The 26,832-nt window shown below is 39.4% G+C and overlaps 1 protein-coding gene across 4 annotated transcripts in view; it reads right to left on the bottom strand.

Annotated features, from left to right (window-relative positions):
- Positions 1 to 421: 421 nt before the first annotated feature.
- LOC126292197 (CLK4-associating serine/arginine rich protein) overlaps positions 422 to 26,832 on the bottom strand; it is a 133,811-nt gene continuing 107,400 nt past the window's right edge. For 2 of the 4 annotated variants that reach the window (XM_049986050.1, XM_049986051.1), the window contains exons 16-19: positions 24,578 to 24,823; positions 16,727 to 16,894; positions 5,797 to 5,846; positions 422 to 1,736 (exon numbers count right to left, since the gene is read on the bottom strand). In XM_049986050.1, the coding sequence (XP_049842007.1) occupies positions 5,828 to 5,846; positions 16,727 to 16,894; positions 24,578 to 24,823 (433 nt within the window). In that variant the 3' untranslated portion in view covers positions 422 to 1,736; positions 5,797 to 5,827. Of the gene's footprint in view, positions 1,737 to 5,076; positions 5,847 to 16,726; positions 16,895 to 24,577; positions 24,824 to 26,832 lie in introns of those variants that run through there. The other 2 variants (XM_049986049.1, XM_049986048.1) reach the window with 1 other exon arrangement.

Here is a 26,832-nt window from a genome sequence, read left to right as displayed (position 1 = left end):
AGACACACTTCACTAGTCTAAATAAATAATTATTGTTATTCTGCCATTGCAAATGCATGTGTAAATACTTTTATTTTAATAAAGTTCATATTTTGACCTGTATTACTTACAATATCGTATTTCTTTTTCCCATTTAAATTTCAATAGTCCAAGGTGGTTCCGCCCCACCTCGAACTATCGAGACTCTACTGTATTCCAATTATCTTTCTTTTCTCACCCAATTTGATAACGTCAAGAAGCTCTTTAAATCGGCGAGGCACTCTGTTCTCTGGTGGGAACATGCTGCTGCCTCTCCATTTACTGAAAGTTTGTGTAGAGCCAAAAGAAGAAAACAAATAAATGTCACATAGAAAAAACCTTTTGAAGGCTTTGCAAGCTTTTATTATAGAGAATAAAGCAACTACTTATTCTATATCATCATCATCATCATCCATATTTTCAATCACAAATTATTTATTTATACTTTTTTTATTTGCAGTCAGTTTCAAAGCAGAGTCTTTTCAAAAATTGAATATCTAATAACTTTAAAGCAGAAAAGGTGACCCAAGAGCAATAATTTATTGTTAATGAATAGTCACCTCCCGAGATGGATAGCAACACAAAACGATATAAAACAACTCAGGCTACCACACATTTTCTGATGAGAGCGTTATTATATTATATCTGTTCCTGCACAATAATGATCACTACTATCGAATAATGTAGTATTTAAAGGCATCTAAAATGAGAATCAGATTACTTATGGAGGATTCTTAAAAATGTGGAAATGGATAAACTAAATGTAATGAAAGAGTTTTATCAAAAAGCTTTACTCCAACAACTTTAATTACAATACATGCTTCAGTGAAAAAAGGTTTACAAAATACAAATAATGAGTAAGTCACTATTTTTTTATTTACAAAATGGAAGGGTATTTATTAGAAGAAATGTAATCTGTTCATCAATTTTTTTTTATAAATATTTGAAATTCACTCTCCACAAATAGACTACCGGAGAAAGAAACAACACACTTCGTTGAACATCTCGGCAGTAGACACTTCCTTGGGTTTAAGCACTTAGCTGCAATACTGGAGTAGTAATAACGTAAGGGTTACTGGGTAAGATTGACATTGTTCTGCAGATGGGAGTACATATGCCAAGGAAGCCACCAATTGTTTTTCCCATAACCAAACAAAATCAAAATGCTGCCAATAATGCAGAATTAAAATTACAACTGAACATCCTTCAAATATTTAGGTCCAACAGGATCCACAACTGTGATAAACTTCTTGAAATAAGTAAGTTTCCTGCTTCAGTTGTCATTTATTCCCATTTTATTTTGCGTACTGTGATGTTTCAGCTGTGTAGCCATTCTCAAGTTTAACATGCTAATTACAATGTTTTGGGTTCCTGCCATTTTCATTGGCAGTTCTTGGTTGGCAGGACATGAAAACAGTAGGTACGATCTTCAGTACAGTATAAACCACAAACTACTGTTTGTACCATACCAAACATAATTGCTACTATTTTAAAGCCCAGCAAACCACAGACTGGAACACAAAATATCTGTAATTAATTGACTAAATATTGCCTTTGAGAATGGCTACACAGTCGAAACATCAAAGCACACAAAATAAATCATAGCCAATGCAGTAAACATGTCTTTCTTCCAGAGTTTTCATCGGGAAAAAGGCTTTTAATTTCTTCCTTAATGAATGAAAGAGTGTTGGTGATTAGAAGTTGCCAGGGAAGAAACTCTGCAAACAAATGAAACATCCATCATGTTACCTTATTTAAGTGTACAATATACAAAGGTTCTGATACACTTGTCAAAAATGACTACTCACAACTGTTTTGTGTGTTAAAACCAGGCAAGTTATTTTGAGAGGCTACTTCTGATGAGCGAATATAAGAGATTCCCCTTTTAAGTCAATCTATTCAAAAAGTGTTCACCAATAAACAAACATTTTTGTAGCAAAATTATGATGTTACTGTCACCCATCTGCTTCTCTAAAACCTCTGTCAATTTGCGATAACAATAATGGAAACTTCCCCCCATTCTCTGAGCAGGAGACTGCAAAAGTTTTACTCTGGAAGACTCCAGTGCACATAACTTTTTTTTCCTATCAAGGGTTTACTGAAAACGGTAAGCTAATACCTTTTACAGGATGCCCCATGTGAGGCGCAAGTTTTTCACTGTTTGTCTCTTTTGGAAAGCATCTACAAAGAATATGAAACCTCTGTGTTGGCAATCGATAATATGACAGTATTTTGGTAAACAATCTGGTGAAAGATTATTCCAAGCCTACTCAGTTGACTTAAGTCTGTACTAGTACAGCAATTTTATTATATTCAAAGAAAGTGGAGGTATACATCATCTGACTCAGTACACAAAGATGGGATATGTGAGGATGGAAGTAAGGCTTTGTATATACAGATAGCTATGTTATGCGTAATAGCACTAATCAGATCATTCCAACAACAGCAAAACTGATCTCTCTTTTTGACAACCACACCTAAAAAACTACCTGTGTCAAAGCCTTTCTGTAATTATTACAGTACACATCATCTTTGCCAAACAGAACATCAATATAGCGAGAAAAGGCCTTTTCAGAAAAGTTCATTAATATCAAAACACACACACACTCTCTCTCTCTCTAACCACAGAATGGTGGTATTGAACATAGTAGTACAATGCATTCTTCTACTCTCATTATTTACATTGCAAGATCCAACCAGAGCATCTAGGCGCACTGATTACAGATGAAGTGAAAATGAACAGGTCACAAGATTGGAATAAAAATGCTGTATATAACAATAATAGCATTTCAATGGGTATGAGCAAAAACTGGTATCTTCTCATGCAGCTCTGTCTCTCGTAACTATAAATAAATATTTATGTGAGTTGTGTGTCATATTCTCTGATAATAGACTGACCATCAGAAAGCTGTTTCCCCACATGACATACTAAAAATATTCAGTATTCATGTTTGTGATTTGCTGGAAATGCAACTAATGGCAAATTCACTATCCAAGTGGCCTAAAGCCTAACTGTCTAGCAATTTCTGCACTGCGGTATACAATGAGAATGCCACAAGCTGGCAGAACAGCATTAACATTGTGTCTTCTTCAGAACAAAGCTGACACCTTCACTATACCATTTTACTTACCTTCCATTATCACTTCCCAATCTGAGCAGTACCAAACTAATGATGCAACATCGCACATACAAAAACCAGAAGTAGTGTGTGAAACTTATAAGTGTATTATGTAAAATGGTTTTGCCAGGATATTAAGCAAACACCTAATTTGCAATGTTACGGTTTCAATGTTATCTTAACTTGACTAAAGGGAGTCATAATTTGTAGACACAATGTCTGGAAATAGTGACATGTGACCAGTGGTGGTTTGCAGATGGCATAATTTATGGATTATACATTAAAAAGTGCTATTCGTCAATTCTCTGAAATCAACAATTTTAAGATGACAAAGATTGTAATTGTAAATAATCCTTGATGTGAGTGCCAAAGATCTTTCAAGAAATGGAGAGTGCCTGGACACATCACACTTACATATAACAAAGAATTGATGAAATCTTAACAGTCGTGGAAGCCAAAGGTAAATTTCACTGCCACTGAACAAATGTTCAGCACACCATTATGAAAAGGGCAATACTTTCACTAACACTTCTTTCAATAACAAAGCTTTCTTTTCCACACTTGTTGATGAGAGTACTCCACTTTTTGTTAAGCTGAAGATTAACAGAATATGAAACAGTACAGGATAATAGTAAAGAATCCTCTTGTAAACTTTTGCAAAAACAGTGGCTGCAGTGAATAATGTTGGAAGCATAATAATCAATATTGTGCTACACAATATGTTGAACACTACACTAATGTTGCTCTTCAGTCTATAAAAACAGGCACCAGAAAAACAGGACTTCCTTACCAATGACATGACAAATATCTCAAGTTTATAACAATATTCTTTGTTGAAACAATATATAAAATAACAAAGGTCAGCACTCACCTTTAGCAGACTGATGTGTGGCACATCACAGAACACAGCTTTGAGTCCTGGCTCTTCTTCTGGTAGAAAGTACACACATTCACACACACAAACACATAAACATCCAGATGTACACCATCTTGGCTATGCAAGTTTGGGTGTACACACACACACACGACACCCAAACTTGCAAAGCCACGATAGTGGCTACCTGAATGTCTATGGTAGTGTGAACGTGTGTACTTTCTTCCAGAAGAAGAGCTAGAACTCTTAACTAGTTAACACTGTGTTCTATGATTCTGGACATGTATGTGCCACACATGTTTGCTGAAGCTGAGTAGTTGCCTTTCCTTTGTTTTATGCACAAATATGTATGTTCCTAACTCAAAACTATTTTTTCCATATCTGTTATTGTGATGTGGTGCCAATCTAAGGCTGCCCCACCTAATAAAAAGAATATCATCATCATTATTTTTTTCTACAATTTAGAATCCAATAGTACATAAATCTTTCAGACACTCTTGGGAGTTCACTTTTAAAGTTTTTTTGAGTTTGAAATTTTAATAATTTGTCAATGTGATTGTCTTTTCACATTTCATCATTTCTGAAATTTACATTCTACTACGAAACAGCAAAATTATGTGTACATCAGAAATTGCATCATGACAGCTTAGGAAACATCTGTCACATAATTATTGAAGATGATAAACAATTTCAGTGATAGCTGCATATAACATAAGAACTACAAAAACTTCATATACTCTGCTTTGTCATGTGACTCATTGTTTGTTCCCACTAGTAGGTACTTTGATCTTCAAGCTTTTTTCCTTCAAATTTCAGGTTTTACTCATTTAACGGGAAATAAATCACAAAAATGGAGAAGGCTGTATGTGCAACAACCACACAGCCATGCAACTATTTTACGACTTCATTAGGAACCAAATAAATATGCTTTTGGATTGAGAAAAGCCATTTGTTAAATAATTTACAAAGAGGACTGCAAGCATCACAAAGTCTTCCTTTGTGATATTTACCAATGATGTTGGATGACTGACCAATTAAACATCTGAATCAATAAAAATATCAAACTGAGGATGTACAAAGTTAATTTATGTTGATTTTATATGCTAAAATATAGAGCACAATAAAGAAAAATTCTCATAAATTAGAATGTGAATGACAAAATATGAAAACCATTCCTATAAACATTAAATAACTTAAGCACTAATCAAAATAATAATCATGCTGTGCTCTTTAGAATTACATGATATTCATGAGAAATAACATACAGATGATCACATGATGGCATTGCAAAAAACACAAATTTGAATACCAAGCAAACTGTCACCTACACAATTTCAAACCTCTAACTGCAAAGTACCAGTGACAAAGCCTAAATTACAGGATCAGATGATGGTCAACAAAGTAATACATGAGCAAGACCCAATAATTATATGACCAGCTGAGAAGTATTTGTTGCTTCCTAATCACTGTCAAAGCCTTGAGTAAACCATTATTCATATATTGCAGAGGTGATTAAGATTAATTATTTCAGAAGGCGCAAGTATTAACAACTTTTTACATTATTTTCTGTAACAAATGTAAATAAGGCTTAAAAAACCATCAGCTGCTGAGTATTATTTGCAGCAATTTGGGGTAGAAAGTGATGCCATGGCATAAGGGCAGTTAAATAACAAAGTCATCTTTACTTAATAGTGTCTAAATATTCACAGCATATAAACAAATATGATGAAAGATACAGTCTTACAAAATTTTCAGCATTTTCGTTCTCCGCATTTTTAATTTTACCTGTATTGAGCTATTTCTGTACACGGATGTTTCAATAGTCAACCAGTGGCCTGTAACAGAGAAAAGAAAAGAAAAAACGTAAATACTTTAACATTGATTAAGTTTCAAACTTGTAGTATCCAAATGTATCTTAATAGTATGAGGGTTGCTCAGAAATTAATGCACCACATTTTTTCTCAACTGAAAACAATGCTATGAATAAAAAACGTTATGTATGTATTATTTGAAGTATCCTGAGTGAGCACGCCAAGTTCCGTCACTTATGACAGACAAATGCTGTGCAAAGGCTATTGAGCATTTGCTGTGGACAGATGTACAGTTACTTGCTGGGCATGGATGGTGACGACATGAGAAGGTGGTTCGGCAGAGCTCCATCCACGGCTGTCACACCTGACACGTTGCAGCAAGCTAATGTTGTCATTTGCGAGGACACACTCCATTCATGGAAGACATTTTGAGGACAATAAGGAGGTAATTCACACAGAGAAGCACTGGCTCTTCCACCAGGACAAGGACTGGTGCCAACAGGGCATACACACCCTTGTTTCATGCTGGAACGAGGCCATAGACCAAGATGGAGATTCCGTGGAAAAATAAGGTGTGTATAGATAAAACACCATTCTTTTGTGTGTGTAATTCTCATTATGTTCAATAAAGAATGGAAGGAAAAAAAAATGATGCATTACTTTCTGGCAACCCTCGTGTGTTAAATTTGTAGTTTTTCATCTTGTGTGTGTGTGTGTGTGTGTGTGTGTGTGTGTGTGTGTGTGTAGAGAGAGAGAGAGAGAGAGAGAGAGAGAGAGAGAGAGAGAGAGAGAGAGAGAGAGAGAGAGAGCAATGTTATAAGTGACACTGCCAAATTATTCTGATGAATATGATCCCGTGAAATTGAAAATGCATAAAAGATAAAACTCAATTAAAATCACGATCAGTATTTCCTATAGCCACCAATTCAACACAGAATGTAGAATTGTCAACTGCGTCAATGTTAAAATCATGATTAGTCTACAGAAAAAAGGCTAAAACACCTACTTAGGGTGTGGGTGACTGATCGCTTGATATAAAACAGAATGAGTCAACCTTCCTTATAAAATATTAAAATCTTCTCTCTAATAGTTTAGGGAGCATATCAGATATTACAGAAAATCTTAAGAGGCCATAACACATTTGTCCCAACTGCCTGCTAAAATAGAGGACACATCACCTGGTAAACCAACATATTTTCCACCTTGAAAACAAGCCTACAAAAGTGGTGCATTGGGATACATACATGCTGCAGACATTACACACCAGAGTGTCATCCGATTGGAGCAAGAAGCCGTACATCATCAGAATGTTCCCTATCTACACTCCTGGAAATTGAAATAAGAACACCATGAATTCATTGTCCCAGGAAGGGGAAACTTTATTGACACATCCCTGGGGTCAGATACATCACATGATCACACTGACAGAACCACAGGCAACAGAGCATGCACAATGTTGGCACTAGTACAGTGTATGTCCACCTTTCGCAGCAATGCAGGCTGCTATTCTCCCATGGAGACGATCGTAGAGATGCTGGATGTAGTCCTGTGGAACGGCTTGCCATGCCATTTCCACCTGGCGCCTCAGTTGGACCAGCGTTTGTGCTGGACGTGCAGACCGCGTGAGACGACGCTTCATCCAGTCCCAAACATGCTCAATAGGGGACAGATCCGGAGATCAAGCTGGCCAGGGTAGTTGACTTACACCTTCTAGAGCACGTTGGGTGGCACGGGATACATGCGGACGTGCATTGTCCTGTTGGAACAGCAAGTTCCCTTGCCGGTCTAGGAATGGTAGAACGATGGGTTCGATGACGGTTTGGATGTACCGTGCACTATTCAGTGTCCCCTCGACAATCACCAGAGGTGTACGGCCAGTGTAGGAGATCGCTCCATCGCTCCCCACACCATGATGCCGGGTGTTGGCCCTGTGTGCCTCGGTCGTATGCAGTCCTGATTGTGGCGCTCACCTGCACGGCGCCAAACACGCATACGACCATCATTGGCACCAAGGCAGAAGCGACTCTCATCGCTGAAGACGACACGTCTCCATTCGTCCCTCCATTCACGCCTGTCGCGACACCACTGGAGGCGGGCTGCACGATGTTGGGGCGTGAGCGGAAGACGGCCTAACGGTGTGCGGGACCGTAGCCCAGCTTCATGGAGACGGTTGCGAATGGTCCTCGCCAATACCCCAGGAGCAACAGTGTCCCTAATTTGCTGGGAAGTGGCGGTGCGGTCCCCTACGGCACTGCGTAGGATCCTACGGTCTTGGCGTGCATATGTGCGTCGCTGCGGTCCTGTCCCAGGTCGACGGGCATGTGTACCTTCCGCCGACCACTGGCGACAACATCGATGTACCGTGGAGACCTCACGCCCCACATGTTGAGCAATTCGGCGGTACGTCCACCCGGCCTCCCGCATGCCCACTATACGCCCTCGCTCAAAGTCCGTCAACTGCACATACGGTTCACGTCCACGCTGTCGCGGCATGCTACCAGTGTTAAAGACTGCAATGGAGCTCCGTATGCCACGGCAAACTGGCTGACACTGACGGCGGCGGTGCACAAATGCTGTGCAGCTAGCGCCATTCGACGGCCAACACCGCGGTTCCTGGTGTGTTCGCTGTGCCGTGCGTGCGATCATTGCTTGTACAGCCCTCTCGCAGTGTCCGGAGCAAGTATGGTGGGTCTGACACACCGGTGTCAATGTGTTCTTTTTTCCATTTCCAGGAGTGTATATTCAAACAGAAGGCCTTCCTCCACTCTCAGTTGCTGGAACGAGTTCCGCAATGGCCGACTAGCTGATTCTATCAGCCAATTCTTTTTGTCCAACTCTTTCAACCACCTTGATAACAGAGAGATGATTTTGAGCTCACAAACCCATCTGGGGACAGTCAGGTGAGCAGGTGTGGGCACACAGCCGATGTACAAGTACCCTTATATAGGACATATGATTATGATGATGATGATACGTTGGGTTGTAGAATTTTGAATTCCTTATTTTGGCTGCCAACATTAGCTAATTCATTTTCCAGAATTCCCATGTGTCCTGGCAACTATCATAACATCACCTCCATCTCACATGGATTTTCTGGACATATTTGTCTGCTGGATACATGGACTGTATAGACTGGGGGGCACTCAGCAGTTGGAACTAGTTTTCTCACTCTTACCAACCCTAAAGATGCAGGTATTTAAACATACAACTCTGAATGGTATCATTAAAAATCACTGTTATGCCCTTCCTCTTGGGTTTGTTCCAGTAATATAAAAAGAAGTAGAAGTAGTCGTAGCAGTAGTAGTGGTGGTGGCGGTGGCTAATACGCCCAAGCCAAGCAGAGCATTTTATAGCCAACAATGCCGCAATCATGTGATGACCCACTTACTATGGAAAAAAAGGTCTATTTGAGATAATTTCAAGGTTTCAAGAACCAGCTTTAAATGATGACTCTTTTGAAGAGGAAAGAAACATTCTTATTTTCCTCTCATCAGCTCATCTGTTGCAACCTTAGAAAATTAAAGCAGCTGGAGGTTCATTCATTGTTAATGAGTCTTTATTGATGTTCAAATGCATGAAAAATTTGACAGAATAGATCACTATGCTTTGTGAATTATGCCCACTGTGCACAAGACTGATAAACAATTTTAAACATTTTACTATGTACACAGAAAAACATGACAAAAGTTAGTGCACGTGGGTCAAAACAGACAGTTGCATACAGCAATATAGAAAGCACACTCAAAATGCGGTATCAAAAAGCAATACATTAGATGTAAATAATGAGATAAAAGAAATAAATGTTAAATGCATTAATACATCACCATCAATACAGCCATTACTGCTGAAGTGCACAACTAGTTGGAAAAGGATGAAGAAATCACACTGGTATCTGCCTGAAATGATTTGAACCAAAAAACCGCATCCAGTGGTCAGGATGAAAGCACAGGTCACACTCGTGATCCACAAAGCTACTGCCCAAAATCCCTGACATTAATTTGTTGTAAAATCTTTAAACAGGATCTGAGCTTAAACACAATTAACCAGCACGGATTCTGAAAACACTGATCGTGCAAAACCTAACTCTCACCTTTCACGCGACAAACTGAAAGCTTTGTATCAAGGCAGACTGGTAGACAATGTCTTTGTCAATTACCAAAAAGCACGCGTCAATGCTTACTGTCAAAAACATGATCGTAAGCGAAATTTCTGCGTCAACTGAGGATTTTTTAGGTAGGGAGGGCAAAGCATGTTATCTTGAAATGGGAGTCATTAACTTCGGATGTGCCCCAGGCAAGTGTTTTGGAATCCTTGCTGTTCATGTTGTATATTAACTACCTTCTGGGTGATATTAATAGTAACCTCAGACTTTTTGTAGATGATGCAATTATTTACACCAGTGTCCAAAATTAAAGTGACAAATAGAAAGTTTCCAAGGTTGCAGTTATCTTGCTGCAAAACAGAGTAAACAGGTGACAGTAAAATAGAAACAATGTAAAGAACACAGAACGTAAAAAAACTGCAACATGCATTATGGTAGACAAAAATGTTCTTCGTTTTTTCCCAACTTAATGGATTTGCACACACATTCTGACAACTGGTTAATGATGTGGTTGGCTGATGCTGACACGATGAAACCTACCTCCCTACCATATCTCAGATATGCTATATGGCATACAAATTGGAGGCGCAAGCAGGCCACACCACGCGTGCAGTATCTTCCATTTCCAAGAAAATATTACCCACCCATACTCTATCAGGTCAAGCATTATCCTCCACCAATACAAAGTCTGGGGCCACACCACTGTGCAGTAACCCCACATGAGGTCCCAAGATCTCGTTGCGATACCTGACAGCAGTAAACCTTGCTAACTCACCCCTACAATTTCATGAAGAGGTGTTCGAGAGGTCAACATCTACATAGGCACTCTGCAAATCACATTTAAGTGCATGGCAGAGGGTTCATCAAACCACCTTCACAATTCTCTATTATTCCAATCTCATATCGTGTGCGGAAAGAATGAACACCTATATCTTTCCGTACGAGCTTTAATTTCCCTTATTTTATCGTGGTGATCATTCTGCCCTATGTAGGTCAGTGTCAACAAAATATTTTCGCATTCGATGGAGAAAGTTGGTGATTGGATTGATTCCGTCGCAACGAAAAACACCTTTCTTTTAATGATTTCCAGCCCAAACCCTGTATCATTTCTGTGACTCTCTCTCCCATATTTCGCGATAATACAAAACGTGCTGCCTTTCTTTGAACTTTTTCGATGTACTCCGTCAGTCCTACCTGGTAAGGACCCCACACCGCGCAGCAGCATTCTAAAAGAGGGGAGACAAGCATAGTGTAGGCACTCTCCTTAGTAGGTCTGTTACATTTTCTAAGTGTCCTGGCAATAAAACACAGTCTTTGGTTAACCTTCCATACAACATTTTCTATGTGTTCTTTCCAATTTAAGTTGTTAGTAATTGTAATACCTAGGTATTTAGTTGAATTTATGGCTTTTAGATTAGACTGATTTATCGTGTAACCGAAGTTTAACAAGTTCCTTTTAGTACTCATGTGGATACCCTCACACTTTTCGTTATTCAGGGTCAACCGCCACTTTTCACACCATTCAGATATTTTTTCTAAATCGTTTTGAAGTTTGTTTTGATCTTCTGATGACTTTATTAGTCCATATGTGACAGCATCATCTGCAAACAACCGAAGACGGCTGCTCAGAGTGCCCCCCCAAATTGTTTATAATGACCTCTGCCCATACTAACTCACAAGAAGTATCTACTTCAATTTCGCGATAAGTTAAACTACTTCCAACAGCAACAAACACACCACCGCCAACCGTGTTTAGCCTATCTTTTCGTAACACTGTTAGGTTCTTTGCAAAAATTTCAGCTGAGCTTATATCCGGCTTTAGCCAGCTTTCAGTGCCTATAACAATTTGAGCATCAGGGGTTTCTATTAGTGCTTGGAGCTCAGGTACTTTCCCAACACAGCTATGACAATTTACAACTGTTATACCAACGGTTCCTGTATCTATGTTCTTCCTGTGTCCAGCCAGCACCCTTTGTGACTGAGACCCTCTAACCTAAAAAAACCACCCAGTCCATGCCATAACCCCCTGCTACCCATGTAGCCGCATCCTACGTATAGTGGACACCTGACATATTCAGCGGAACCCGAAACCCAACCACCCTTTGGCGCAAGTCTAGGAATCTGCAGCCTACACGGTCGCAAAACCGTCTGAGCCTCTGATTCAGACCCTCCACTTGGCTCTGTACCAGAGGTTCGCAATCGGTCCGGTCGTCTATGTTGCAAATGTTCAGCTCTGCTTTCATCTTGCAAGCAAGACTAGCAGCCTTTACCACTTCTGTTAGCCACTCGAATCCAGAGAGAATCTAAAGTGACACACATCATTGGTACCAACGTGAGCAACCACCTGCAGTTGGCTTTTCCCTGTGCTCTTCTGGGAGGACCCTTTCCATATCTGGAATGACTCCACCCAGTATGCACACGAAGTGCACACTGGTTTTCAAATGGTTCTGAGCACTATGGGACTTAACTTCTGAGGTCATCAGTCCCCTAGAACTTAGAACTACTTAAACCTACGTAACCTAAGGACATCACACACATCCATGCCTGAGGCAGGATTTGAACCTGCGACTGTAGCGGTTGTGCGGTTCCAGACTGTAGCGCCTAGAACTGCTCGGCCACCCCGGCCGGCTCACATTGGTTTTCTTACCCTCCTTGTCAGCCAAGTCCCCACGGGGCCCCATAACACGTCTAACGTTGTAGCTCCCAACCACCTATAGTCCCACCCTCTGCGACTGTTCCAATCTTGGAGGTTGAGTGGTTTCCTTTGAGACGGGATAGGCAACAGCATCCGGCTCAGTGAATGTGTCAGCCACAGACAGCACCTGGAACCTGTTTGTCAGACAAACCAGGGAGGCCTTACGTGAAGCTGAACTCTTTCGCCGCCTGCTTCAACCCTAGGCAACCGCCCACTTGACCACAGGTGACGCATCAGCCTCAGTGCGAGCAGTAACTGGTTTGGCCACTGGTGAGGACCAATTGGAGGACTCTGACACGCTGGACATCCATTGGATCCCCATGGCCGGCCAACAACAGTGGTGCCCATCCACTGCATCCTCAAGCTGTGTAACTGAAGCCATCACAGCCTGAAGCTAAGAGCGAAGTATCACCAACTCAGCTCGCATCTGCACACAACAATCGCAGTCCCTGTCCATACCAAATACCATGGAAAACTAAACTATGCAGATAAATGGACTATCAGCACGTGCTGTGCAACTCTAATGTAGACCCTGATGAAAACGCACGAATGGTGTCTAGTAATACTCAGATATTCACGAACCTAACTACCAAAGCACTCATCGATTTACTTTCTGATGCAAACGAAAACGCGAGAACTGTGGCTATTAGGTTTTTAATTTACACGCATAAACTCAAGAAATTAAACTATTAAAGCACACAAATGATATAATAAAAGGTCAACATAATCTGCACACACCCTTAAAGACACTCCTCGATAACTGTCTTTTTCTGCAATATTATGTTTTTAAAACCGTGTTCCACATTCCCTCTAGATGCGAATGCACTGAAAATCACTCTCCAGACAAAGTCTAGATTCATCTGCGAAAAGAACATTGGTCCACTGTTTGATCATCCAGGTGGCATGTTGACAACTCCACTCTAGATGTTCCCTTCTGTGAAGACGCATCAAAGGTACACATACAGAAGGTCTGTGAGAATAAATGCTACTCTGACAAAGCCTTCTGTACACCATTGTCTCAATACAACACGGCCAGTGGATCCTGCAAGGTCAGATGCCCGTTCCCATACAGTACTAAGGCAGTACTGTTGTGCCCTTACGGCCATTAGTGGTCCTCTCCTCTTGCCCTGGTCTTCGGTATACTGTTTCTGTCTCTATAAATTATCACCACATCCGACAAACAGCAGAGCTATTCACATTAAGCCTTCCAGCCACATCAGTTTGCAACAGTCCTAATTCTATTCTTCTTATGGACCTACATCACAGAGAGTCTGGTAGGTGTCTTCTTTGTGCCATACAGCACTGTCTGTGAATCTATACATAGCGAGTGTGAATGTGAGACTACTTAGAAAACACTACCCTGTTTCATAAGTGCCCTGACGTCGTCATTGAAGTGGTTGTTCATTGACCAGAATGCCACCTTCCATGAAGAACATGACTGTATGGACATCTGTTGATATTTTGTATGATTGTACTGTGAATTAGACACAACGCAGTTTGATGCTTTAAGTTTGGATGCCAGTATTTGATGAACTATTGTCTGAAAGAAGCTGCATGAATGTCACTCAGATCTTGATAAAATTTCAAAGTAACTTGCTTTAATTGTTTAGAAATGTAAAACTGTGCATGTAAAAAAAAATGACTAACAGGAGATACTGAATGTATACAGAGAAGGTCAGGGTTTCAATTAACAGCTTTTAATGAAAACTCTGGGAATATACAACAACTTGCTACATGTTGTTCATATAGGGACAATGAGGACAAGATTAGTTCAATTACTGCACGCACAGAGGAATTTAAATATTCGTTCTTCCTGTACTCCATTAGTGAATGGAATGGGAAGAAACCCTAGTAATTTGTACCGTGGCGCATACCTTCTGCCATGCATATCACTGTGATTTGCAGACTATAGACGTAGGTGTATAAATGTAGAAAACCTAAATCTGAATGGCTAGACAGGGATATGAATTATTCTACTGCTGAATGTATGTCCAGCTCTAACTGAATCTGTAACAGCTATTAAACAGCATTATGGCAGAAACTGCCGATTTAATTCCTGTTTCAAAAATTTATCACGTTTGAATAGGCAATTGTTACACAATTTGCTGTGAAAAAAATAAAATAATAATGTTAAAATCTAATAATGGAAACGCCAGGTAGGAATATCAACAGTGTACAAAAAGATAGATTGCTACTTACCATAAAGATGACCCATTAAGTTGCAGAGAGGCTAATTAAAAAAGTAAGTGTCTTTTAATTGTGCCTGTCTGCAATATAACTTTTCATCTTTACAGTAAGTAGCAATCTATCTTTTCCTACGTTGTCAATAATAATGAGTGTAATCAACAAATCAAAAATTACTGTACTTTATTTCAAAAAATAGTGCCTGCATTACCCATGATTAAAGTCAATTTGTAAACAGACTGAGGCAAACATGGAAGAAGTTTATTAGTCCAACAGTCCTCATGGACACTGTGATAATTTGCTTAACAGTCATCTGTATCGTATAACCATGTGATATAAGTCAGACTAACTACTATAGACTGTCATTTGTTGACTTGAGCAATGACCCTCATCGTTTTGGTTTGAATTCTGTTTATCTTCTCTAGAAAAATTTATCTCGGATAAAATCTCTCCTCATCCTACTTCCTTATGGTTCATTTCTGCATCTATAAGCCAGCAACTGGGCATAAGCATGCTGTATGAAATACTTTCTCATTACTAAACTTTTTGGGGCGTGGCTATGTGATTGATAAGAAAATGCACACGTAATAATTTTAGGCTTCAATCATTGTCTGCATACATCTGATATGCATTTCCATAGTCATGCAGCCACCACCGCAAAGAATTATTTCTGTTTTTATCTAAGAAAGCATTTGTGGCGTGTGTGTGTGTGTGTGTGTGTGTGTGTGTGTGTGTGTGTGTGTGTGTGTACATGGAAATGAAACACTTCCTGTATACTACTGCTGTCCATTACAGGTGGTACACTGGCATTTACTTTGCCATTAATTTCAAAGTGATTTGCAGAGTATATGTGTATATGTGTTTGTCACTACATTATTCACACAAGATGACACTTATCCCTTCACTCCATAACTGGCTGCCAATAACACACAAGTGCAGATTACAAATGCAACCCACAATTTAAATCTGGACAAAATCCTCCTGATGATTGAATTTGTCTTGAACTGTCTAAGAAATGTGAACAGAGACATACTGAAGTAGAAAATTGTTACTTCTACATATGTGACTCGCTTACAGTTCACCGATACCTTCTTGATCCAAACAATATCTCAACAATAGATCCTTTCACCCATAAGGCTGAAATGGACAAAAACAAAATCGATACAGTGTGCATAACATGTGATCCAAAGTCATCAAGGAGTAACATTTATTTAATAAGAAAATACTGTCATCTGCACAGAGGTGTTGTGTTCCCATCCCATCAAAGCCTTTAGTGGCAGACGACATTACTGGTTTGCTACATTTCAAGGAGAACAACAGGCACAATCCCTGTACAGTTAACACAACCCCCCTCCCCCCGTCTCTCTCTCTCTCTCTCTCTCTCTCACACACACACACACACACACACACACACAGAGAGAGAGAGAGAGAGAGAGAGAGAGAGAGAGAGAGAGAGAGAGAGAGAGAGAGAATTCAACAACAACAGGTTTCAGGACTTTTCCTGCCAAGAAGTACAAGTTTACTTTTACTGAAATGCCATCGCCTTTTCTTCGAGACTTGTCCTCATTATCTGTCACTACGCACCTTAGAAACGTTCTGTTTTCATCCTGACATCTCCAGACTGCTTATTTTTCCTCTAATGTCAACTCCAAAGACATCTTTCAACATCTATTTCTTCTAAACATCTTTAAGATACCAACGCAATACTTTTCCATGACCGAAAACTTTCTGCTTTTTTTAGGCACTCATCTCTACCCCACTACACCCAATGTCCTCTGCCACCTATTTCTTGCCTCAATAAGTTTCCAATCAGCCATACAGTTAAGCTTATTACCTGCAGAACTGACATATCCTGTAAATACAAATAGTCAAATTTCACAGACATTACATCAAAGGCGATAACGTTAAAGGTTTTCCTGGTACCTCGGATATGGTCTTCTCTGTGGTGGGCTCCTGCTACGCCTACTGTCTCTCCGACTACTACCTCTCCTATCGTCGGATCTCTGCCTATGGTGATATGAGGAGTGGCTGCTACTGCTGTAGCCCCTCCGGTAGTTACCACCACAATCTTCATCATCACTCGATCGTGACCTGCGAAACCAAAATGCCAAAAGGTTACAAATAATTTGTAAACTTTTCAATTTCATCATTGATAAACTTTAAATAAATTCTATTAAAGACATATTGCCATGGAAATATACATACCAAGCAACAGCAAGAGAACACACACACACACACACACACACACACACACACACACACACACACATATAGAGGTTACGAAAAATTGCAAGCTTTCAGAGCCACAGGACAGGGAAATGAGTGCAGGAGGAGCACAGCGTGTGTCCAGGATACTGCGATGGCAGAGGAGGGGGGGGGGGGGGGGTGAAAAGTTATCCTATGTGTGATGGGCAAACTGTCCCTACCCTATGGCTCCAGCCCCTGTAACCACCCCTGCTGTAAGACTTGCATTATGCACCCCCTTCCCCCTCCCAATCATCACCTGTAATAGCCCTGTAACTGGCCAAACATACACTATCAAAGTGAGAACCACTTGTGAGGAGATGCATCTAGCTCATCAAAGGGTTTCTCCAAAAGCTAGAAAAGTTTTCATTCTCTTCTGTGTGTGCCCACCAATGATCGAACACTTCTGCTATTTGGTAGGTAGTCTCCTTGACTCCTAAATTATTTACATCCTGCTAGAAATTTCCTTAGTATATTAGTAGAAAGTCGTAGTTGGTCTAAAAGCTTGTTAACCTCCCAGATGAATAACTGTACAAAACAAAACTCCTTAACCCCAACCAGTCACAATCTTAACTTGCCACAACTAGTTTATAACCTGTGGCTGGCAAGTTATAGGGGTTATAACTGTTCTACTGCTATGTTTTCCCTAGGTCTGATTTTGATAAGATACAGTCTATAAAATGTAACTGAAAAACTATATGACTTCAATGAGCTGTTTACAAAATAATATTCCATCACCTACACTTGTGCATATGGACCTGCAAAATAGGCACACTTAGTGAAAATTTTGTGCCCAAATTTTACTTCCCTCTGACACCCAAACCTCCTAATGTCAGTCAGACACTCAGATTGGTGCCAAATGTTGTACGTCGATAGAGAATAAACGAAAACAGTGATTTAGTTCATGCTGTGTGCTGTCGTTCAGTAGAAAATGCGTAAATGATAATTAAAAGTATCACAAGTGCTACTTAGCACAGGAAAAGCATACCTGTGAGTAATTGTATTGCAGATCTCATGTGGTTGAAAAGGTAGAGCGTTCAGTCATTGTACCAAATGTCCCACGTTCAAATTCCAATGATGACAGTTTTTGTTTAAAGTGTTTATGCATTAGCATGCTGACCATCCTTCTCATTTATCTTCCTTCTACACCTACATCTACACTTTGCAAACCACTATGAAGTGCATGGCAGAAGGTAGTTCTCATTGTACCGCTCAGTAGAATTTCTTCCTGTTCCACTCACAGATGGCGTGCGATTTAATTCCTCCATGCATGCTTTAGTCAGTCAAATCTTTTCTTTGTGAACTTTACGGAAGCAGTGCGTAAGGGGGTGCAGTGTATCCCTATAGTCCTCTCTTAAATCTGATTATCAAAATTTTCAAAGCACACTTCCACACAGTATTCTCCATCCATCTGCATCTGTTAGTTCACATTCTCACTGGTTGAGCAAACCCGTAACCTTCATGCTATCCTCTTTTGTCCTACTCTCTTGTTAGTCCTTTTTGGTATGAGTTCCACACACTTCAACAATATTCTAGGATGGGTCAGGCCGGTATTACACTATCATATTTCTTTGACAAAAAAAATATGATCAAATATTTGTCAAATTTCTTTGACAAAGATCTTTGATGTGGCGCTAATAAGGGATATTACACTGTCTTCATATTTTTCATGAAATTTCAAGATGGTGGACAACAACCTGTTATTATGCACTGCAGTTCCTAGTACCACAATTGCACTGTTTGTATTTGGAAGAAAAGCAGTGGGAAAAAAAGGAAACATACTTGGATGAAGCCATAGGTATTACATTGTGATAGTAAAAGCATTCGGCAAAATTTGTTAAGAGAGCTGCTAGTGAAGAACGTCAAGTCTTATATATAAATGAATTACTAATGACAGAGTGTATTTCAGTATTTGCTCAGTAATGTGGCTTCTCATATTACAGAACAGAATACTATCTTGAGAAAAGCTGAAAGTGCAGAGGACAGGCAAACTGTGGCACTGGGATTTCTTGAGACAGGAGAGAGCTACTCTAGTTTACAATGTAGCACTGGAACATCACATTGCACATTAACCAAAATAATTCCATAAATGTGTGAAGTGATTTATAAAGCACTGAAGGGGGAAATGTGAAGGTAAATAAATGTTTAGTATTCTATATGGGAAATAAGAACAATTTTTATATTTGAATAATTTAATTAAGGTATTAGTGTTCCAACAACTACAAAATTAATAAAAAGTACGGAACAAATGAAGAGCTTTTTAACTTGTGGTATCCAGGATTCGAAAATAAACAAAACAGAATGGAAAGCTAAGAAAGAATTTTTTTTTATTTTAGAGTGTGACTACATCTTCTATTCCAGCTTGCTGAAAAGCTGCCTGGGTCTTTCCATATGTAGAGGTGAATGGCTATAGCTGTAACTGTGGACATGAAGCCGTCTACAGCGTATTCCAACTGCCCATCAATACACAATTAATAACATGCACTGTGCCCCTTGCTCATCCCCCACCCTAATCGAAGCAAGTTTTTAAAAAAAGGAAGAAGAAGAAGAAGAAGAAGAAGAAGGAGAGTCAAAGAAACACACCAACTTTGAAGCCATGTTAACAAACATGCTACATAGATGTAAAATAGCTGTAGCAACACCAGTGCTCTTTTATGATCAAATCTATGGCGAAGCCATCAATTTGATCATATTTATTTCACGACAGGTGAGATTTGACAAAGTTCCCTCTTACACCATCAAATTTCTTTGACACAAATATTTGACATATCAACTTTGACAAAGAAAAATGATAGTGTAATACCGGCCTTAATGAGTGTTTTGTAAGCAATTTCCTATTTAGATTGCTCGCATTTCCCTAGTATGCTACCACTGTCTTGATTCATGGCTTTCAGAAGGTTGTGAAAAAAGTACAAATCGAATTTTGCGTGAAAAATATTTTTGGAATTAATGCTCTTTGGCATGGTGGTCACTCAGTTGCTTTTGCTCAGAATATTCTACAACAGTTGGTAGTCAAAGATATAGGACAGTAGTTTGGTGCATTGCTTCTGTTACCTTTCTTGTAGAAACAAGCTTCTTTCCAATCAGTTGTCAGTTTTTTGTTTGAGGATATCCTCAGTATATTATGCGTAAAAGATGGCGCTAATTCAGCTGAAAAGTCTATACATACTCTGATAGGGATTCCATCGGTCACTACCTTCGTCTTTGAACACTGATGTTGGTATCACTGGTTGCTTTTATATAGGACCAGGATTTCTCTGCACTTTAGAGAGGTCTTCCTATAATATTCTGCTATGCCAGTTACTGAAGGCTTCACACATTTCCTTTTTGACAGCCAAACAGTTTCATTCAGCATTTCTCTATTTTTCCTAGTAGTACTTACTGCAACAGCACACTATTTTGAAAATATCATCATTGCAATTCCTTAAATTTTAAATAACTTATTGGACCTACAGTCCACGGAACGTACAAAATTATTATCTAAATGCTGCCTCACCAAAACCATGTTATTAATCAACATCATTCATTATCTGAATGCTGTCGTGCCAACATTTGTATTTGTAAATGACTGGATCAAAGAATGAAAAATTCAAAAAGGATAGTCTGCCACTCAATGAACTATCTGCCACTCAATGCTTCCTCTATGTGGCAGTTTTCATTGATAATAGCCATAGAGGACACAATCAGCTGTGTTAGATGTTTCAGACTTTTGAGTTACAGCCTAATTGACAAATATTGGCATCACTTAATAATTTCTTTCTTTAATATATTTTTGTAAGAAAGTAAGTTTCACTAACACTAACATCAAGGCAAGTTCATTCAATTATTTATCGTCTGACTTCCTTCCTTGAAAATTTGATTTTCTTTTCTTTGATATTTTTCACAGTTTGTGAACTTAACAGAAGCAGTTTACTGTACGAATGCGAGTTTTCAAAACAACATAATTTTATGCCACTTTACATGCAGTATACTCCTGATTATTTGGGGTGATGTGTGGAAGAAGATACACAAATAATCGAAAAACACATGAATAACTGAGATATTTTCAAACGTACATTTAAGGCCGTGCCTACTGGAGGGGTAGCAGTAGCAACAGCAGCATTAGTGGCCAATGTGTGTGTTATCAGGTGCAGCTTGGCACAGCAGTCTTCCACTGGCGGTCTGGCTTAGTGCCCGCTGCTGCCCCTAATGGCCAGAAACCCGTGCTGCCGGTCCCCGTGTGCGTGAGGGATGTGCCTCTTTATTTATTTTTAGTTGTGTGAATAATCTGCACCCAAATAATTCGCAGTACACTGTATCTTTCAAATTAAATTTACTTTCAGTAATACAAGCTACTCAAAAACATGCCCCTGTTTACGGATTTACTGAAAAGCAGCCACTTTCTACAGAGAAATACATGACAACTAACAGCTAGACTGTTGTGGTAGCAAACACAATATATGGACAATACGCTGGATTATTATAAGGGATGCTAGTGGACACACACTAGGAATGGACATACTCCTTTTTTTCCTTTCCAGCTCACTATCACTGTATTTGAACATCTACAATTTCTTGTTCCATTTTGTTTCCAATTCATTGCTTTTATTTCATTTGTTTGCAAATTTCTGTTTATTGCATTTCAACCTCAAGTACTTCAGCACCCGATGATGCTAACTCATTGTATCACAGAAATATTTTGCAAATCTGTCAGGGTGTAGACGCGGACGAGAAAAAAAATTCCCAGATTTCCCTGTTAAAAATACACTTTCTCCCGGATGAAAACACACCTTTTAAGTGTTATTAAGTGACAGTACATTTTCCCTTGGAACTGTAAAACTTATCAATCCTTTGAATGGTTATGTTTTTATACACGGGTGAAGAATTTCCCAGCACTTTAGAAAACGAAACTCAGGGAAGAAAACTCCTTTTGGAAAGATTTTTGATATGCAGCAACATGTATGCTGCATATTTTCGTATTACGAAAGTATAAATTTGAATTCATCCAAAACCCCGCATGTTACTTTCCGAACCATTGTAACCGAGATTGCGATGTGCTTTTGTAAGCCAGTCATAGCTTATGTCAAGTGATCCTGCCAGCCAATGACAATTGATATTCAGACCACAGGACTCATGATGAAGTCAGCTACTAGCAACATCACTGTTAAGTAGTGCAGATACACAAACAAGAAAAGTTAATGTTTTAAATTAATATACATACTAATGCTACAAGAAAAGCAAAGCTTTCACATATAATTTGGGTCTCTAAGGTTAATAATCTGCAAGAAAAACTAAGCTTTCACATATGATGATTTTTTTTCGCGTGTTACACTTCAAGATATATAACACAAAATGTGCCAGTAAAAATATTTAGCCGAGTCCAGTGACTTGTCCTCAAAGTTTCCCACAAATAACTTAGCTACTGCAGAGGAGAGAGAGCTTCCTGTAGCACTACATTAACTTGCTCATAATAACGACATGAATGTGTGATGATCTAGGGTCGAAATACTTCTAAATGGCTTGCCATCAAACGCTCTGCGATTTAAGAAATTCATCGTACATTCTCGCCCATAGTTCAACTTGCGTAAAAGGAAATTTACTTTGAAAGTAATGCTTTTCAAACCACCATTCGCAATATTTTCCTGCCAGATAACAGGCACCACGGCGCGTTGACAGCTGCTATGGCGCATGAAGCCCGTCTGTTCGTACGTGTAAAACATTGAAAGATTTTACATTACGTCATAAAAGAAAAAAAAAAAAGACATCAGAGGATACGCCAAGAGAATCGGAATTTCGTGAACAATACTAAAATGGCACATTTAAAGTGGATACTTAAAGAGCACGTTTGTATGTCCAGATTCCCAATGAAATAGGCCTCGACCTGATATTAAGCTTTTCAGTGTGGGTTTCTGGATGTAGATTTTCTTGGAGTACCGGTACTGTATTAACTCATTTTTGATTCTTTATTATGGCATAATGCCATACATGCTAGAAGATGAAAATGTGCACTTGAAATGCAGTGAGCAGTCAAAATTAACCAATAGTGTGGAACTAAACACTTTGTTTCAAACATACTGACTGCCTCAGCATAAAAGATTAATAAAAATTTCTTTAGCAAACTGACAAAAATAACTTCATGTTCTACAAGGCGATTAATGGATGGCTGTCAGAAAAATGGAAATAAAATGACATCTGAAACTAATAACATAACAGCCTTTCTTACTTATGTGAATGTATTTTAATTCACTTGACAGCTCCCAGCCACAGAAATCCATTTTATTTTCTTTTGACACGAGAGCAGTATTAAACGAAGAAAAACAGCAAAATCACTAAATGTAAACACGGGCCACTGTAGCTCAGACTGCTCTGCACATCAGCCCCAGATCTATGATATTTCCAAACTGGGGCCCTACCAAGATAGTATCAGCTTGTATAGCCTGGTCCCCTTTTGCCTGCAGGAAAGTTTATTTCTAGATGTGATGAGGATTCCCATGACAGAGACACTATGCACGCATTCAAAAAATGTTGGACCAAACTGAAGTTGCCTCAGACCGCACGGCTACCCCACGCGGCTTATGATCCATTCAGAAATCAACTTACAGAGTGTGTTCAAAAACCAACAGCAATGCACATCAAAATCATATGAGTAATCGATAGACCAATGTGTGCTGGATGCTAGGCACTTTGTGACACAAGGTTTTTTTTCTCCTCCAGAATATGAATTTGGTGCCCCCTCACCCCCCCAAATAGATCCAGACCCGTGAATCTGGCAACTTGGGTGTGGCAGAAAAATTTTTCCCGGTTGCATCTAGCTGCTTGCTGCAACTGCTTACACAGCCAACAGCCACATTTCTGTAGCCAGAAATGAGAGAAGGTACTACTCATACACCACTCAACTGCGCATGCGCATGAGCCCGCTCGTAACTGCTAAAACGAATCTAATGTAAACAGCTGTGACATCACACTCATCTGAGGCAATTTGTTGTTATGAAACACTGTATAGTCTTCCTAAAGCCTTTGTCACATTTTGCTGTAGGCAAATGATTGTAAGAGCACTGTATTTTGTTGCATATGGCACATTTCCTTTGCAATTTACGTTTTATTTTTGTTTTTTCATTTTTCCCTCTTATTCACATTTTATTGTTGTATTATTCTGCACCAGCGTGATACTGTAATACCCTTTGGTCGAGTATCAATTCTTACCAGTCAAAATTACAAAAAGTTAACTGAAAACTAAAACAACAAATAATTCCCGGAATTCTAAAAAATTCCCAGCTTTTCCCAGATCTCCCAGGTTGTCCCGGGTCATACACACACTGTCTATGTAAGAAATCTAAAAGTTGGCCCAAGCATTATTTGCTTTGGATTCAGGGAAGAAAAATGTTGTAAGGAATCGCAGCAACAGTTTTTCTCCTCGGAGGAAATTTAAATGCATTTCACATTACAAAGATACTGCAATTAGTAATTTACGTACACTGAGGCTCGAAGGATCGAGACAGCTACTGCTGAGTTATTACCATTTTCCGACTGGGTTGAAACCTAAAGCCTTACCACCGATTCCTGTGCGGCCGCGGTGGCGGCAGGATCTGTTGTCCCAGCAGCGGTGGGGGGTACGGCCTGGGAGGCTGCTGTTGCTGTGGTGGTGGCGGTTCTGGCCGCCTCTCCTTCTCTGGTGGCGGGGATGGGCTCTGAGACGGACTGTACGACTCCAGTGATGAAACACTCAAGTGGCTGTCGTCGTCCCATGTCTCGTCATCCTCGTCACCCTCTTTCATGCGGTGTCTGCGTTCTCTCTCCCTGTGGATGAAGTAACTCTGTCAGTACACCTTTCTCTTAATTGCAAGTTAATTTCAATTTGCAAAATACCAATATTATGAAGTTTTCGCCAACTGGCTACAAAATTTAGCTTTGCAACAACACTTTCCTACAGAGTGAGGACACCCCTCGAGCTCACCCTTGGGCTGGGCACACGGAAGTAATGGAGGCTACCCCTAGATGGCCCTATTGCACACAAGCAAATCACTCTGCTACCGCCGCCAGCTGGCTCTTGGTCAGATGAGTAAATTTGATTAGCCAGTAGGCACCCAGCTGCTAGTTGACAGGCACTTGAGCTTGAATACTCTGCCTTAAAGAATCTTCAAAAATTATTCTAAAGTAAAAGTTTCCATCAAACAACGGAAATCCACAATGGAATAATGACAATATTATGGCAAGGCCAGACTGCTGCTGACCATATTGCACAGTTGTTGAGTCACAGACAGGCACAACAAAAAGACCACCAAATACATGAATTCTGAAATACACCCACACAAAACACAACACAACACAACACAAACACACAAACACACACACACACACACACACACACACACACACACACACACACATTCATGTTGTCTATTTCAGAAAAGGCATTCTGGCCAAAAGCTTACATATTTAGTAGTCTTTTTGTTGTGCCTGTCTGTGACTCAAAATCTCTGCTATGTGGTGAGTAGCAATCTGTCGTTTTCATAATCTTTTAATAATATTGTCTAAAATTTTCTATCTTAGGTGACATACTCGTGATTCCAGCCAGCGACATCATCACACAGGGAAACAAATTAACTTCACAGACTACGTATGGAACTCAGTCGTTCTTCCTCAAATGTCAGTCATTGACTTCCTATCACTACAGGCATGAGCGTAGTTGTTTATTAATCATTATTTAGCTTAATCACCTTAATCATCTTTTGTGCTCAACTGGATAAAGCATTATGAAATAAAAGATTAAGAGAACACATCAACAGAAATTACTTGTTGTTATACCAGGAGAAGCCAAGGAATATTGGTAAAGTATTACACTATTGGTAAGGTTTTAAAAGATCTAGATAGTGAAGTAACACGGAAGTGATGAGTTTTATCAAAGGTCTCTGACAGAAAGATGTAAAGAATAACTAAATAACGTTCACTACACATCAAAATACAACACTAACAAAAAGTAAAAGGACACATAACAGTAACTAATGTAAATAATAACTGCAGGTTTGAACACTTTGGTGACTATAGGAACAGTATGGTGTGCGATGTAATAATGAAAAGAGGCATCAAGAAATTTTGGGCCTGTCTACTTAGTTCATAGTATGTCTATCCTCTACCTAACAAATTTATTGACTTATGATAATGATTTTCAATACACTTTGCTCCCTATATTCAATGTGAGAAAACATTATCTAAAGCATATATCTATTACAGATGCAGCGATGAGCGTAATAATTCCTCGATGACATTAACACAATAATATGATGCAAATATTTGATTTCTGCCCGTTGAGATCATGATAAAACCAAGATCTTCAGTGAGCTCAAGGATCATTCAGACAAAATTTTTAGTACATGTCATACCAATCTTTTCAATTATGCAAATGAGTATCCATTTTTAGAACACACTTCAAAGTAAGAATGCTGAGATAAAAACACTCTCTCTTACACTTTCAAATTCCACCAGGGCTGTCCTATGAGGTTTCGTATTACAAGATCCAGTTTGAGAGACTCTCTATCTGTGTTGCATATGGGGAAGGATCACACAACAATGCCATGTTCACAACAGCCATTATTTACAGTCAAGTCCCATACCTGTTAACAGTTCTGATTTACAGAATTAGATTTTCACTCTGCAGCGGAGTGTGGGCTGATATGAAACTTCCTGGCAGATCAAAACTGTGTGCCAGACTGAGACTCGAACTCGGGACCTTTGCCTTTCGCGGGCAAGAGCTCTACCAACTGAGCTACCCAAGCACGTTACACTGATAGTCAGAAAGTTATGACCAC

This window comes from Schistocerca gregaria, chromosome 9 (genome assembly GCF_023897955.1).
Source record: "Schistocerca gregaria isolate iqSchGreg1 chromosome 9, iqSchGreg1.2, whole genome shotgun sequence".
Lineage (NCBI taxonomy): Eukaryota > Metazoa > Arthropoda > Insecta > Orthoptera > Acrididae > Schistocerca > Schistocerca gregaria.
The sequence above is the reverse complement of the archived record's forward strand: the minus strand, read 5'-3'. Positions and strand labels throughout refer to the sequence as shown.